Source organism: Heptranchias perlo, chromosome 8 (genome assembly GCF_035084215.1).
Source record: "Heptranchias perlo isolate sHepPer1 chromosome 8, sHepPer1.hap1, whole genome shotgun sequence".
Lineage (NCBI taxonomy): Eukaryota > Metazoa > Chordata > Chondrichthyes > Hexanchiformes > Hexanchidae > Heptranchias > Heptranchias perlo.
The window spans coordinates 68,758,519-68,775,888 of NC_090332.1; the positions used below are offsets into that span (position 1 = coordinate 68,758,519).

The following is a 17,370-nucleotide window of genomic DNA, read 5'->3' on the forward strand; positions in this document are numbered from 1 at the left end:
ATTTAAAAAAGGAGGGAGAGAAAAAACAGGGAATTACAGACCAGTTCGCCTAACATCAGTAATGGAGAAAATGCTAGAGTCTATTATAAAGGATGTGATAACAGAACACTTGGAAGGCATTAACAGGATTGGACAAAGTCAGCATGGGTTTATGAAAGGGAAATCATGCTTAAGAAATCTACTGGAGTTTTTTGAGGAGATAACTTGTAGAATAGACAGGGGGGAACCAGTGGATGTGGTGTACTTGGATTTTCAGAAGGCTTTTGATAAGGTCCCACACAAGATATTAGTGTGCACAATTAAAGCACATGGGATTGGGGGGAATGTACTGGCATGGATTGAGAATTGGTTGACAGACAGGAAACAGAGAGTCGGAATAAACGGGTCTTTTTCCGGGTGGCAGGCAGTGACTAGCGGGGTACCGCAAGGATCAGTGCTTGGGCCCCAGCTATTCACAATATATATCAATGATTTGGATGAGGGAACTGAATGTAACATTTCCAAGTTTGCAGACGACACAAAGCTGGGATGGAATGTGAGCTGTGAGGAGGATGCAAAGAGGCTTCAATGTGATTTAGACAAGTTGGGTGAGTGGGCAAGAACATGGCAGATGCAGTATAACGTGGATAAATGTGAGGTTATCCACTTTGGTTGTAAAAACAGAAAGACAGATTATTAACTGAATGGTGATAGATTGGGAAAAGGGGAAGTGCAACGAGACCTGGGTGTCCTTGTACACCAGTCGCTGAAAGCGAGCATTCAGGTGCAGCAAGCAGTTAGGAAGGCGAATGGTATGTTGGCGTTCATTGCAAGAGGATTTGAGTACAGGAACAGGGATGTCTTACTGCAGTTGTACAGTGCCTTGGTGAGACCACACCTGGAGTATTGTGTGCAGTTTTGATCTCCTTATCTGAGGAAGGATGTCCTTGCCATGGAGGGAGTGCAACAAATGTTTACCAGACTGATTCCTGGGATGGCAGGACTGACGTATGAGGAGAGATTGGGTCGACTAGGCCTATATTCACTGGAGTTTAGAAGAATGAGAGGTGATCTCATCGAAATATATAAAATTCTAACAGGACTAGACAGACTAGATGCAGGGAGGATGTTCCCGATGGGTGGGGAATCCAGAACCAGGGGTCACAGTCTCAGGATATGGGGTATGCCATTTAGAACTGAGATGAGGAGAAATTTCTTCACTCAGAGGGTGGTGAACCTGTGGAATTCTCTACCACAGAAGGCAGTGGAGGCCAAGTCATTGAATATATTCAAGAAGGAGATAGATATATTTCTTAATGCTAAAGGATCAAGGGATATGGGGAAAAAGCGGGAACAGGGTACTGAGTTAGACGATCAGCAATGATCATTTTGAATGGCGGAGCAGGCCCGAAGGGCCGAATGGCCTACTTTTGCTCCTATTTTCTATGATTCTATGATTCTATGATTCTGAGTGCAGGATCAGGCCCCTAGGTGGCTCTGCGGAGAGACTTTCTGATGTCTCTCTCAATTCCATCAACATTTGGACTTAAAAAAAACTTGTATTCATCATCTGACCATGGGCATCACCGCAGGCAATTTACTGGTATTCTTCTTCAAATTTTAGCTTTTATAAAGACTCAGATGTATCGGATAATTCAGTGAGCTCTCACTTGGGCCGGGATCTTGCATCAATTACTCAAACCATCTGTGTTTGGAATATAGCACAAAGTCACACTTTTCCAAACTCTGTGAGCATTGTACTCGCTACAGTAAATTCCTGTCAGGTCTGAGCCAGGACAGGAAAGTCTACCCTGGAGGGTTTTCATGACCAAGGCCCATCTAGTGCACCTTCTACCATCGTAGTCACATGATACAATGATAATGGAGTTGTTGACTAATCAGAGCAATTCATTTCTTTCAATTAACCTACAACAGACCCAGACATGACACGAGGAAAACGCCAATGGACAGCCAAAGGTCCAAAGTCGCCTGTTCCTCCCAAACATGCTACACTTATCATATCATGTCTCAAATTACTCATATACTCTATCCCAAATATTATTTTCTGAAAGAAATCTATCTAACTTGTATTTGAATAAATCAATACTAACTGCTTCCACCGTCTCCCTAGGGCGCCTGTTCCATAGATTGACCATTCGCTCACTGGATTAATGTTTCCGCAGATTAGTTTTGAACCTACCCCACTTCAAGCGCAGACTGTGTCCTCTCCATGTAAACCTCATTTGTTATTAAGTCAGCAATTAGACTGATAGACAGAGAGGTGAGTAGGGTCAAAGCCTGAATGCTTTATTCTTGCAAGAGCGTGATCCTAAAAAAAAAGTGTCACCTTGGTGATGCAGCCTCCTGTTCCTCCAACATGCTGTGCAAAGACGTATTAGAGTACAGGTATGTAATTAGTTATCCACTAGGCAACTTCCTAATCTCAGGCAAATTCTAATTGAGAACGGGTAATTCCCACAAAGAAAGATGGAAAACAGGAGTACTAGCTGCTTTAAAACACTTGTGTACCTCACCTTAGCCAGCTCAGGAGTGGCATCGGCAGAAATCACCCGTTTGCTTCTAGTTCAGGAAAGATAGACAGAAAAAATGACTTCCAGAATGGGGGAAGCAGGGAACTAGACATTAAACTGAAATGATGCTTCCAGTTGCTCAGACCTTACCTTAATCTTAGAGGGTAACAATCTATCTCACAAATCCCCCTCCCATCTTATTAATGTGCAACCTCCTTTCCCTGACAGTCTCTTATTTATTACAGCCTGCTAAAAACAAAATCGCACTAGATATCCCTTTTTTCCAGTCAAAGGATAAGCACACGTGTTGCTATTTTAGATTCCATCAGACCAAACCAAAATTTGTAAAGGATTACTAAAAAGACGTATCCTCTTGGGAACTTGCCTGTCAAACTTGATTAAGATCTGTCAAGCCATTCTTGAGTAATTTTGCTTCTACCATGTTTGTAAAAAATTAAAGAAGTAAACTCATTTTTATCTATTACTAACCTCAACTTTGAAAAGAAATAAGCTCAGCCCTTAAAATTTGGAGATGATCTTGGAAATTGTTTTTGATTGTGTTTTATCTTGGAAATTAAAGATGAGACTCTGTCGTCATCTTCATATTTTACCAGATTAAACTGGATTTTTAGAGGAAAGCAGCGTATCTTCTGAAGAATTTGTCAGTGAAATATCCTGAAGGTTTCAGCAGTCCTCTTTAGTTCTGATGAAGGGTCCACACTGCGCCATTTGAGGAGCCACCCTTCCTCCTCATGAGGAGAATTCCAATGACGCAGGTGTCCATCGGTGCCGAATGAAGAATGGCTGTCATCATTACTCGACTTCTCCTTATGAAGAAGAAAGGCTGGCTCCCCAGCAGCATTATGGGTAAATGTGGAACTGAGCCACATAGGCATGGACGTTCCCAGGTTCAAGTCCCATTTTTCTGATTTGGCAGATATCGGCAATCAAAGGTTTGGTCAGGGGACAGTAATTCAGCATTCTGTCAGCAGTGCATGTGTGGACAGATTGAGCTTGGTTGTGTTGACCCTCTCCCCAAGTTAAGTAGTCTGTGCTGATATTCACTATCTCGCCATACACATAAAGAATGGCAATTGGGGTGAGTAAGGGGGGTGTAGCCAACACCCATTGAGGTAGATTTTAACTACAGGGCGGCTAATCGACGAAGCACAGTAGAATACCCAATACTGCCAGCCTGATCATTTTTGACGGCCGGGCTCGATTAGCATCAGGCCAGTAGGCTGCGAGCAGAAATCGAGTACTTCCTAAAGTGGCAATCCGGATCTTATGTACGTCATAGGACCCTGATTTGCATTTTAAAAGGGCCTATTGCTTGACTCAGGGGGGCGCTCCTGCTGCCCAGCGATCCGCCAAGGGGAAGATTGCAGGGGTCACAGCAACAGCAGGAACAGGGCTGTAAATCATTCCCCACCATTTCCCTCAGCAAGGAAACCTCAAAATCTACCCCATTGTATCATAGCATGTGTCAGTGACTTCAAGAGAGAAGTGGAGAAAATTGGGAATGACGAGGAAAAATAGAAAAGGAAGGTAGCATCTCTTCCATTTCAACTGCTGCTTTTTTGATTTTTTTTTAAGATAGCTTGATGAAGACAAGGGGTTAATGACTCGCACACTGTCGATCTCACTGTAATATTATGAGCTCTGATTAGTTGCCTTTTCCTCATTGTGACTTTAAAAGATTGCTGTGGCTCATTCTGTATACAACTGCATATAAACAATCCCCAGTGTCTGGTCAAAATAAATAGTTTATATCCAGGAAGACTGAAAAAAAAAGAGAAAAAAATGCTAAAAATTTACAGCAGGTTGATCAGCATCTAAAAAAGGAGAGGTTAATGTTTTGAGTGGGATCCTTCATCAGAATTCGCAGGTTCTGCATAAGGATCACATTTGAAATGAAACCCTTCTTTTCCCCTTCAGATTCTGACTCATCGGTTGTGTGTAATCCAACATTTTCTTTTCATTAAAAAAGAAAATATTGGAAACACTTAACATGTCAGGTGGCATCTGTGGAGAGAGAAACAGTTAACGTTTCAGGTCGATGAACTTTCATCAGAACTGGTTAACCTTATCAGAATTCATTTCTGATGAAAGGTCATCGACCTGAAACGTTAACTCTGCGTAGAACATAAGAACATAAGAAATAGGAACAGGAGTAGGCCATACGGCCTCTTGAGCCTGCTCCGCCATTCAATAAAATCATGGCTGATCTTCTACCTCAACTGCACTTTCCTGCCCTATCCCCATATCCCTTGATTCCCTTAGTGTCCAAAAATACATCGATCTTAGTCTGGAATATACTCAACGACTGAGCATCCACTACCCTCTGGGTTAGAGAATTCCAAAGACCCACAACCCTCTGAGTGAAGAAATTTTTCCTTATCTTGGTCTTAAATGGTGCTCTCTTATCTTGAGACCACGACCCCTAGTTCTAGACTCTCCAGCCAGGGGAAACAGGCTCTCAGCATCTACCCTATCAAGCCCTCTAAGAATTTTATATGTTTCAATGGGATCACCTCTCATTCTTCTATCCTCCAGAGAATAGAGGCCCATTGTACTCAATCTCTCCTCATAGGACAACCCTTTCATCCCAAGAATCAATCTAGTGAACTTTGTTGCACTCCCTCTAAGGCAAGTGTAACCTTCCTTAGGCAAGGAGACCAAAACTGTACACAGGTGTGGTCTCACCAGAACCCTATATAATTGCAGCAAGACCGCCTTACTCTTATACTCCAAACCCTTGCAATAAAGGCTAACATACCATTTGCCTTTCTAATTGTTTGCTGTACCTGCATGTTAACGTTCTGTGATTCATGTAAAAGGACACCCAAATCCCCTGAATACCAACATTTCTTAGTCTCTCACCTTTTAAAAAATATTCTGCTTTTCTATTCTTCCTACCAAAGTGGATAATTTCACATTTCCCCACATTATACTCCATCTGCCACCTTCTTGCCCACTCACCTAACCTGTCTATATCCCTTTGCAGTCACTTTGTGTCCTCCTCACAGCTTACTTTCCCTCCTAGCTTTGTATCGTCAACAAACTTGGATACATTAGACTCGGTCTCCTCACCTAAGTCATTGATATAGATTATAAATAGCTGAGGCCCAAGCACTGATCCTTGCAGCATCCCACTAGTTACAACCTGCCAACCTGAAAATGACCCGTTTATTCCTACTCTGTTTTCTGTCTGTTAACCAATCCTCAATTCATGCTAATATATTACCCAATCCCATGAGCCCTATTCTTGTGTAACAACCTCTTGTGTGGCACCTTCTCAAATGCCTTTTGAAAATCCAAATACACTACATTCACTGGTTCCCCCTTATCTACCCTGCTAGTTACATCCTCAAAAAACTCCAATAGATTTGTCAAACACGATTTCCATTTCATAAAACCCTAATTATATTTTGATATTCTAAGTGCCCTGTTACTACGTCCTTAATAATGGATTCTAGCATTTTCCCTACTACTGATGTCTGGTTAACTGGCCTAAAGTTCCCTGTTTTTTCTCTACCTCCTTTCTTGAATGGCAGGGTTACATTTGCCACCTTCCAATCCATGGGGACCATTCTGGAACCTAGTGAATTCTGGAAGATCAAAACTAATGAATCCACTATCTCTGCAGCCACCTCTTTTAAAAGCCTAGGATGTAGGCCATCAGGTCCAGGGAATTTGTCGGCTTTTAGTCCCATTAATTTCTCCAGTTCTTTTTCTTTACTAATCTTAATTACATTAAGTTCCTCACTCTCATTAGACCCTTGGTTCCCCACTATTTCTGGTATTTTTTTGTGTCTTCTACCGTGAAGACAGATACAAAATATTTGTTTAACGTCTCTGCCTTGGTCCCCATTATAATTTCTCCTGTCTCTGCCTCTAAGGGACCCATGTTTACTTTCACTAATCTCTCCCTTTTTACATATTTGTAGAAGCTCTTATAACTTGTTTTTATATTTCTTGCTAGTTTACTCTCATGTTCAATTTTCTCCCTCTTTATTAAGTTCTTGGTCATCCTTTGCTGATTTCTAAAACCCTCCCAATCCTCAGGCTTACTACTCTTTTTAGCAACATTGCAAGCCTCTTCTTTTAATCTAATACTATCCTTAACTTCTCTAGTTAGCCAAGGCTGGATCATTTTCCCATGGAGTTTTTATTCCTCAAGGGAATGCATATTCGTTGAGAATTATGAATTATTTCTCTAAATGTTCGCCATTGCTTATCTACCGTCATATCTTTTGATTAAATTTCCCAATTTACCTTAGCCAACTCGCCCCTCATAACTAAATAATTGGCATTATTTAAATTGAAGATGCTGGTTTCGGACTTAACTACATCACTCTCAAACTCAATATGAAATTCTATCATATTATGATCACTCTACCCCAGAGGATCCTTAACTATAAGGTTACTAATTAACTCTGTCTCATTACACAATACTTGATCTAAAATAGCCTGTTCCCTCATTGGTTCCTCAACATATTGTTGTTGAAAACTGTCTCGAATGCATTCCATGAACTCATCCTCCAAACTACTTTTGCCAATTTGGTTTGCCCAGTCTATATGAAGATTAAGTCCCCCATGATTATTGCATTACCTTTATTACATGCTGCTCTAATTTCCTGATTTATACTCTGTCCAACGCTATAACTACTGTTAGGGGTCTCATAAACTACTCCCATCAGCCATGATCTCATGGAATGGCGGAACAGGCTTGAGGGGCTAAACGGCCTACTCCTGTTCCTATGTTCCCACCAGATGCTGCTTGACAGCTGAGTGTTTCCAGCATTTTCTGTTTTTATTTCAGATTTCCAGCATCCGCAATATTTTGCTTTTGATTTTCTGCTTCAAATTGAGCCTTCCAGTAATTATGGTTTCTCTAGGATTAAAAAAATACTTGGCACCTGTTGCATGTTTTGAAATGCACTCTCAAATACAAGGTGTTCTTGCATCAGTCCACTTCTTGAGCTCAACCACTTTGACCTATTGCTAGCAATGATATGAACAGCAGGGAGGCATTCATATTCATAAGCAGGGGCACAGCCTACAGTTGTTCTATGTGTAAAACACAACAGAAAATTCCATTCAGTTTGATTAAAATACTCAAGGTCTCAAACAGACTTTGTCATAGACACCAGCCCCACTAGGTAAGGATACCAGCTGCGACCAGTGGAAACAATAAAGCGAGAACACGCAGGGGACCAAAGCTTCTGGGTAATCACGTTTCAATATTTACAGCTAAACTACAATGTCTGTATGCAAATCATCGGTGCTTCAGTAATTTAACATTAAACACCCTTGAGGAAATCAGAAGAGATGCCGCTAAGTTAATTTATTCAAAACATTTGTCGTTTATTAAAGGTTTCTTTCGCCAACTGGTAAATAAATCTCAACTCTGCAGAGATGGTTGATGAAGTGAGAGAAAATTGCATCACTAATAACTGTTGACACAAATTTACAATTATGAGCACAATTAACTTGAAGTTTAGCTTAGGAAAAGATAATGCTTACCTTTTTCAGCAATTTTTTTTTCTGCCCAAAGTGAGATGTCACTGTTGGGGAATGGCATACTTTGCTACATTTCCGACTCAGTGGGGGTCATTTTGACTTCAGGTGATAATGTAAAATGGGCGATATCGATTCAGACGCCCGTTGCACACCTCTCACGATTTTCATTTCCATTGACTTCAATGGAAATTAAAATCGGGAGAGACGTATAATGGGTGGCCAATCCAATATTGCCCGTTTTACACTATCGCCAAAAGTCAAAATTACTCCCAGTGTCAGCACTAAGCACGCCCAAGTCAAGTGCAACAAGCTAAATGCAAAGTTAAACTCCATCTACTCTATAGAAAATAAATAAATAACTTGCATTTATGCAGCACCTTTCACAATCTCAGGATGTCCCAAAGTGCTTTACAGCCAATGAAGTACATATGAGGTGTAGTCACTGTTGTAATGTAAGAAACGTGGCAGCCAATTTTCACATAGCAAGGTCCCATGAACAGCAATGAGATAATGACCAGATAATCAGTCCACCTGAGAGGGGGCCGCAGTTTAACGTTTCATCCAAAAGACAGCACCTCCGACATTGCAGCGCTCCCTCAGTACTGCACTGGATTGTCAGCCTAGATTATGTGCTCAAGTCTCTGGAGTGGGACTTGAACCCACAGCCTTCTGATTCAGAGGCACAAGCGCTACCACTGAGCCATGGCTGACACTACTTCAACAAAATACTTTGAACGAACAATCTCAGAAGAGCACCTGCTACTGTGACATTTCCATTTCCCATGCCTTATGGTTTTGTCAATATAGGGACCAATAATATGGCCCCTGAGCAGCATTGCCAGGACAGCTATGCACTGGTGCTGTGTACACATTGGAGGCCAGCAGTTGACCTTGCTCCACAATGTGAGGTAAGCTCATTTAAATTTGTTTGTGGTGTTACCAGCGCTTAACACATAACACATTGGAGTGCTCGGAGGTTTTTTGGGGGGATTGGGGAATTCCAGCACCAGCAGCTCTTAAAGGACCGCTGCTGCCTACCCTTCAAAGCTATGTATCTTTTTGGTGTGAAAAATGGCTGAGGCTGGAACGGCCTCACTTTGATCAGGTGTTGCAGGTCCCTGCAGCAAAAGATGGCATTATTTGAGGAGAGCGCCACCTTGGAAAAAAAAGCATCATCAGACCAATATGAACTGTGTAACTGCACTGCACTGTCTTGCTATGTAAAACAATGTTTCAGGGGGTGTTTTGCTGCAAGCATTGTAAAACATGTTCTCCTTCTGCTCCTCCAGGTGCCCAATAGGAGATGGCTGAGTGCAATGTATTGCCTATACTCCGAATAATGTGAAGGATCATCAAAGATATATCCACTGCGGGGGGCCAAGGGCAAGTTAGTGATTTGTATAAGGGAGCACTTGGTGAAGCACAGAACATGAGTGAAGGGGAGCAAGTGCATGACAATCAATCACTCATTGCAGATAAGTACTATGCAGACTGCAGAGTGCTATTGAGTTATAAGCTTGAACAGTGGCATGGTAGCCAAAAGATGCTATCAGAGATGCCAGCTGGGATCAGGACTGGTGCCATCCACTGGGGGTAAATGAATATCAGTTGGATGCAAAGGGAAGCAGTGTCTCTGCCTAAACTGCATAAACACGTTGGATTTTATAATTTACTGAATCCAATGTTATCTTGGAATACAAAATAACCCACGTACCTGCACTGTGTTGTTTAAATCCCTATGAATGGCTTCATTGTCGAACCAAACCAGAGTTTGTGGTGCATTTACCAAACAAGCAGGTATACAGAATTCATTGTTTAATCCCACAAGCCAAAAGAGATGGCCTCCCCATCTCCCAGGTTGCTGTCTCCCTCCTATGTCCAGTTCATATTCTGACATAACAGTCCCCTCCAACCTACTTTGCAGTATGTCCAGGGACCAAGTGAAGAAAACCTGGTTATACCTCACCTAGAAGTGCTTGATATTGACACTGTCTGAAATGAGACTGTGTTCCAATTCCCACCACTAACATCCATCAGAAAGATTCATCATTCAAAGTTAAAACAAACAATATAAAAGAAAAATAAATATTTTTAAAAATGATTACAAGTTTTTATTAACTGCTGCTCAACAAACTGTGCAAGACAGAGTAAAGCACAGTGCAATGCCAAAATTGTGTCAGTTTCCCCTTGCCTCATTGACACCATAACAGGAGAGTGCTCACTAAACTCACTTTCCTGATGTCACACAAAGGTGAGTTTAACACAAAATGTTTCTTTCCAGGCAAGGGGGTATATCCACACAGCTGGTAATTCCAACATATGGGGAGGTAAACTCCCAAGACTTGATTCTGCACTCCCACATTCGGCCCTGTAACAAGGCCTCCCCGTCCTTAGCCTACCCTCTGCTCTGACTCCAGTGTCAGCTCTGGATCCAGCCTCAACCTGACACTGTATTCAGCCTCAGACCTACAGCTTCAGCCCTGGGTCCAACCTAAGCCCAAGATGAAACATGTTCCATTTGGAGAGGGAATAGATAGTATCACTAGAGTGATTTGATAGCAAATGTATTCACATTAAAATCAGAGGATACAAATTTCCTGGATCCAAAGCAGATATAATGAATGATAGATCATTCCCCAGAATGCAGGAAACTTGAATCCTTTGATTTTAATGCCCCATTGCTGACAACAGCACTGCTCACCCTGGATGCTGCTATTCCCTTTTGAGCTGGAGTTCCATCCAAAGGAAGGGCAATCTCAGCAGGTGAACGGATCTTTTTAACCTCTTCATTAAGTTAGAAACTATTATTGGCAACATTAGCAGACAAATTGTTTATACCCACCTGAGCGAGCAGATGGATTAGGAACTAGGAACAGGGGTAGGCCATTCAGCCCCTTGAACCTGTTCCACCATTCAATTAGATCATGGCTGATCTGTAGCTCAACTCCATTTACCCGCCTTTGCTCCATATCCTTTGATACCCTAATCCAATAAAAATCTATCGATCTCAGTCTTGAAAACTTCAATTGACACCCAGCATCCACAGCCTTTTGGGAGAAAGAATTACAGATTTCCACTACCCTTTGTGTGAAAAAGTGCTTCTTGATTTCACTCCTAATTGGGCATAGCTCTAACTTTAAGGTTACACCATTTTGTCCTGGATTCCTTCACCAGAGGATATAGTTTCTCTGTATCTACCCTATAAAATCTCTTCCATTGTTCCCTCCCTTGCTTTTCAATGTTCTCCCTTATCTTCTATCCTTTACATGTGCTCCTTGTAATTCTTGCTACAATCCTCAGTTTCCCTCTATGTCTCTCCTCTCCATTTTCCAGCCAGACTTTTTAACCTTTTCTCTATTCTTCGGCTTGTCCAGTTGCTGTTGCCATTCACTGCTGCCAAAATTCGATGCTTCCACCTCTAACTCCCTCACTCTCTAGCGATAGAAAGTAAGGTCCAATGGTATTATTAGAGCCTTTTGACTGGTACAATGAAGCCTTAGTTAACCTCACCTCTAAACACTGTTAGCTCACCTTCTCCCGCTGCGCAGCAAGAGGGAGAGGGATCAGCACTGGTACCTGACAATAAGAAGCAGAGAGTGTAGATTGGAGAACGGACCAATGATCAATTTGTAGGGCTGACAGTTAATAAAACAGTTTCCATAGCGCTGAAACAACACATCAATGTATGTACATGTTTCTGCCCTTATAACATTTCAGATTGTGCTATGCTTTTGTTGGATAAATTTTATCTTTAAGCAAGATTAGATTTTAATTAGAATTGATCTTAACCATGATATTTTGCATGAAAGGTTTGAACATGGAACATTTCTGATTTGAAGTCTGATTTTATCATAAATTAAATGGCCACATGATTAATACAGGGAGTTTTGTTTTCAGTTTCCGTTTGACATTGCATTGTGCAAAGAGATCAATTAAAGATCTTTCAAAAAGCTGACATCTTCCATATATTTATCTGGCAGAAATCATCAGGTTTCCGGAATCAAAAATTACAGAAATGGAAAAATCCAAATAATCCACTTGCAATAATGATTGATGTCAGGCATAAAATACTACTCACATCATGTATTCAATAGGGTGGGGGGATTCTGCCCTTATAGAGAAGATACCACATGGTGGGGCAATGGGTGAAACAAAATAAATAATCATATATATTAGCTGGACTGATAAAGCATAAGACAAAAATTATATGAAGTTCTCTTTGCACCATCGGTGGAACAACTTCTTACATTGCACACTATAGTGTAAGAGTTATTTGCTGCTGTTACACTCGCATGTTGAGACTGAATTCATCCTGGTTTTGGTGTAAATCCAGTTTAAATTGCTACAAGAACACCAGAGTGTACAGATTCCTCCGGAATCAACGCCACTGTTTTAGTTGCACTCAGAAGATCAGAAGAGATTAATGCAATGTGTCATGTTCAGGCTTAACATTACTTCTCCCAATGTCTAGGACCTCATCTCTATCACCAGGAGTACAATTCAATCAGTACATAATAGTCAGTGCAATGGAATAGTTTCCTTTCTCTTCCCTGGCAAGGGTAAAAATTTTAGTCTAAAATGATTGTCACCACATGAAAAATGTGCAGAATCTGTTTCTAAATGAAATTGCTTCTTGTAGTAACAATGCTGTACTTCCTATCAATTTTTCTTATATAGTGCGCTAATTTCCATCGCCAGTCATGAAATTCTTATCAACAAATCTGAGTGTATTTGCAGTAAGGCAGTGTAACTATCTAATTCAATAACAAGGCACCTTTCAAGTCTAATACCAAAAATTTCATTACAACAATTAAGGAGTAAGAAGTACAGTTGTGCAGCATAAGATGCTAGGCAACAGCACTAGGCATGGTTCTCTAATAAAAGACTCCAGGCACTTGTAGCCTCAGTAATGGAGCACAGAATTGACCCCATGAGGTGGCCGGGCAGATGACAACACCACAGTGAAGGCAGCAAGCCTAGGAGGCTGTGACTAACAGTGCGAATGTAGTGTCCAGTACTTGGTTGGAAGTGCAAGAAATGTATTTGGCTGAAAAATATACACAAATGTAAGACATTAGAATTAACACAAAGGAGCAAGGTTTATCATATATGCTGTGCCTGCAGTTAAGAGGGTCATGGCCAATTTACTAAACACAGCAAATATCTAGAACAGGAAACTGTGAAGGGTGCTTAGTCAGGTCAGATTGCAATTGCCACCTGAAATGCCTAGCTGCAGGTAGTATGTGAAGCAAGGCACAATGTTTCCTCTGCAACCTACTATAATGCAGCACCTATAAACATACATGCAAACTACATGATCCTTACAAAACTGAAGCATTACTCTCAGAATGCAGAGGAAATCTTTAGTTGAGGAAATTAGACAGGATCCAGGTGCAAATGAGGGTGGTAAGGCAAGAAGAAGTGCACAGGAGCAGACATGCTGGTGCAGATACAAGCTTGAAGTCTTCCATGGCCGTGACATGATGTATATATCTGTATCTTATTATAACTCTTACGTCCGGCCACACTTCCTGTCCATAAAACCTTACTTCCTGATGTCACTTTTTTGTCGCACTTTTGTGAACTATTTGTATTATGAATTCCTCTAAAGTGGCTTGGTTGGAAGTGCAAGAAAAGTTTTTGGCTGAAAAATATACACAAATGTAAGACATCGGCCTCGATATTAACCCCCTCCCCCACCACAACAAGGGGAGGAGGTCGCGGGGGGTGAGTTAAACCCTAAAAATCGTCAAATGCAAAACACACCTACCGTCATTTTTATGGCAGCGGGTAGCGAGCCGTGCAAGTGTCCCATCTTGGAGAGGCGGGAAACTTCATTAACATATTTATATCAGGCTCCCACGGTTTAATTGGGAGCCTGATTTAAATGTAACTGCTGCCGTGCTTCCCAAGACTCGGGCTTGTGGGTGGGTTGAGGAAGTAGCGGTAGTTGGGTCCAAACATCATTTGAATATATTTATTAAGCCCCCTCCTTTTGCCAACAGCATCGCAGGCTGTCTAAATCAAGGTCTGCCCGAAAATCGGAACAGGTGGGCCTCTGGCGGTAGGTTGGCGACTTTTAAAATTTCAATTTTCATCCTGCTAACGCCCTGTTCATGCTGAAAAATGGGCGGCAGGCAGGTGAAAATCAACTCTAAAGTAACAGCAATAACCTAAATGTAAAGGTTTTTGAACTTATGTTATAGACCAGATATTTTCAGCTCTCATTTTGAACATTAAAATCAATTTTATTGAAAGCAAATATTAAAGGGGAAAATATGACCTTTAGATTAAATAAGCCTACAGCGATTGCTATTTGCAAACAGAGCAACTATTCAGGAGCGAAGCAATCTGAATCAGATATTAATTGATGTCATCACTGAAGATCCACAGCAGACAAATCTTAAGTCAAGTCAAGAATTTGCAGCTATTTTAGCCGAAGATTCCACTGATTACTTTTATTATTTACAATTTTATTTTAAGCACTGGCTGTGTTTGCAACAAAATCACTTCAATGCAAAGTACAGTGCATCAAGATCAGCATCTGGGGACTGGAGCATGGAGAAACATGCAGTAAAGATAGAAACCAGAAGCACTCAAGACACAGCTTTAGAGGGGGATTTGTTATTACTCTGTTATGGGTATAAATTCACAGCGAAACACATTTTCTGCAAGGCAAGCAAAAAAGTTATTAAAAAATCAGCAGAGGGAATCTTTCTTTGGAAGTACAGAAAATAAAGAATAATGCTGCTAGGTTTTGTTTTGTCTTTTTTATATGTTGTGGTCATTAAGGTGAGGAACGGCAGCACTGGGTAAATTTAGATCCTGCTGTAAATCTACATGATACCATGTAGCTACATTTTCACACAATATACAATAAAACAACACTTTGTTCCACAGTCCATTGCCCCTTTCAGTATTAATTAACATAAAATCATAGAATCGTACAGAAGGATGCCATTCAGCCCATCGTACCTCTGCCAACTCTTTGAAAGAGCTGTCCAGTTAGTCCCACTCCCCTGCTCTTTCCCCATAGCCCTGCAAATTTTTCCTTTTCAAGTATATATCCAATTCCCTTTTGAAAGTTACTATTGAATCTGCTTCCGCCACCTTTTCAGGTAGTGAATTCCAAATCATAACCACTCGCTGCATAAAATAAAATCCTCATCTCCCCTCTGGTTCTTTTGCCAATTATCTCAAATCTGTGTCCTTTGGTTACCGAACCACCTGCCAGTGGAAACAGTTTTGCCTTTTTCACTCTATCAAAACCCTTCATCATCAACAAAGCAATTAGATGAAATATTATACTTACACAGTGTCAGTACAGGTTATACATGGGATGTTTTGCCTATTTGGAGTAATTAAGTTCAAAATCACTGATGTGTCACTCTCAGAGGTTGGATGTTTTCCACATTTGAAGTAAAACTCCTGTAAAATGTAAGCACAGGTTAAGGACACATTATGACTAATAATACATTTGTTTTCCTATTTGCTGAAGGCCAAGTGATTGGAATCCATCAATAGTTTTATATTTCCATTTGGTAAAATATATTGTAATCAGCAACTGAGTTCACCATTGGCATTAAAATATCAGAATGATGGTATATGCACCACATACTATTCCTCAACCAAAATACTGAGCAGCTGACCTGTTCTGATTTTTGCAAGAATTGACTTCCACTCCAATTTTTCCTTCTGTTCTCCATCCTGATCTCTCTGAAGAAGGTATCTTGGGGTAGAAATTGGTTATGGCCCATTTTCGTCAGTGCACACCTTAACCGGTAGGCCCGAGGCCAGCCCAAAATTGGGCTTCATTTACATTACTTGGGCGAGCTGTCGGCGCCAGTCATGCCTCCATAGGCAGCTCGCCCATTTTAAATAGATGTACGTCGAGCCGCTTACCTTGCCAGCCCCAAGGTAAGGCCTAAGAGGGGGTGTGGAGCGGCAACAGGGTGGAGCAATTGCAAGTACTGTGGAGTTGGGCCCATATTTTGCCAACCTTTCATACAATCAGAAACAATAATCAAAAACCAAGGGGTCGATTTGAACTCGAAGTGGGTTTCAGGCGACTGCAAAGAGCACTCTCTGGCCTAAATTTCAGACCCCCAGATTTTAACTCCCGGGCCTTAGTTAAATGCTGCCAGTCCATTTCTTGCCCGGAACGGGCATGAAGAGAGCACAGAGCGGTTGCCAGCTGGTGACTTTTCTCGTGGGGCCTCAGAGGAGCACTCCTGCTCCTCCTGGCCCCATAAAGGAAAGTTTTACACTTAGCTGGTAGGGTCTCTACTGTCTAGGCCACAGCGCCCATTGAAGAATCCTGAGTGGGTTAGGTCTCTTATTTAAATTTGTAAGGAGCCTAATGCCTGTTTTAGGTGGCTGCAGGGAGGCCTGAAAAATGGCCTGACCAAATATTGGGTCAGATGTCTACCAGGTGTCCTTGGGGTGTCTTGCCCCTTCATCCCTTTTGTCATTTAATCAATGTAGTCCTCCACCCAATCACAGACCTTCCCCTTTGTTCTTTCCTGTCACCACCACCAACCCCTCCCACCCCAATTTCCCTGGCTCTGTATTGCTTATAAACTGTTAAATCTCTAACTTCTTAGTTAACTCTATTTCTTTCTCCACAGATGCTGCTTGACCTGCTGAGTGTTTCCAGCATTTTCTGTTTTTATTGCAGGATTTTATCACAGTGTGCCACTGTGATATGTGATGTGAATTATTGGCCTGTTTCTAAAGCAGACAAGAGCCTCATAAATGTATGCCAATGGGGTCCTATCAGGTCACTCGGGCCTGAGCGGGGAAGCTGTGGTGGCTATCCTGCTAGGCTGAAGTGGGGCTGAAGACAGTAGGGACCCTACCAGCTAAGTGTAAAACTTTCCTTTATGGGGCCAGGAGGAGCAGGAGTGCTCCTCTGAGGCCCCACGAGAAAAATCGCAGCCTCCCCTGCCCCAGGCTCACCCCCCTTCCCATGGAAGCCGGCAAGCAGCCGAAGGCAGTCTGATCGTCACCAGCTGGCAACCGCTCTGTGCTCTCTTCATGCCCGTTCCGGGCGAGAAGTGGACTGGCAGCATTTAACTAAGGCCTGGGAGTTAAAACCTGGGGGTCTGAAATTTAGGCCAGAGAGTGCTCTTTGCAGTCGCCTGAAACCCCCTTCGAGTTCAAATCGACCCCTTGGTTTTTGATTATTGTTTCTGATTGTATGAAAGGTTGGCAAAATATGAAACTGAAATGAATAAATGAATGAATGAATGAAGATGAGGTGACTTGCAGCTTGAATGCACACATTTTTTGAGAATTTTGTTTACATTTCAAACATTATTCAGCTGCAAAATTT

At 41.7% G+C, this 17,370-nt stretch overlaps 1 protein-coding gene across 1 annotated transcript in view; it reads right to left on the minus strand.

Annotated features, from left to right (window-relative positions):
• Positions 1–17,370, minus strand: part of prkn (parkin RBR E3 ubiquitin protein ligase) — a 1,016,703-nt gene that overhangs the window by 435,370 nt on the left and 563,963 nt on the right. The window contains exon 6 of the mRNA XM_067989235.1: positions 15,349–15,464. Coding sequence (XP_067845336.1) covers positions 15,349–15,464 — 116 coding nt within the window. The remainder of the gene's footprint in view (positions 1–15,348; positions 15,465–17,370) is intronic.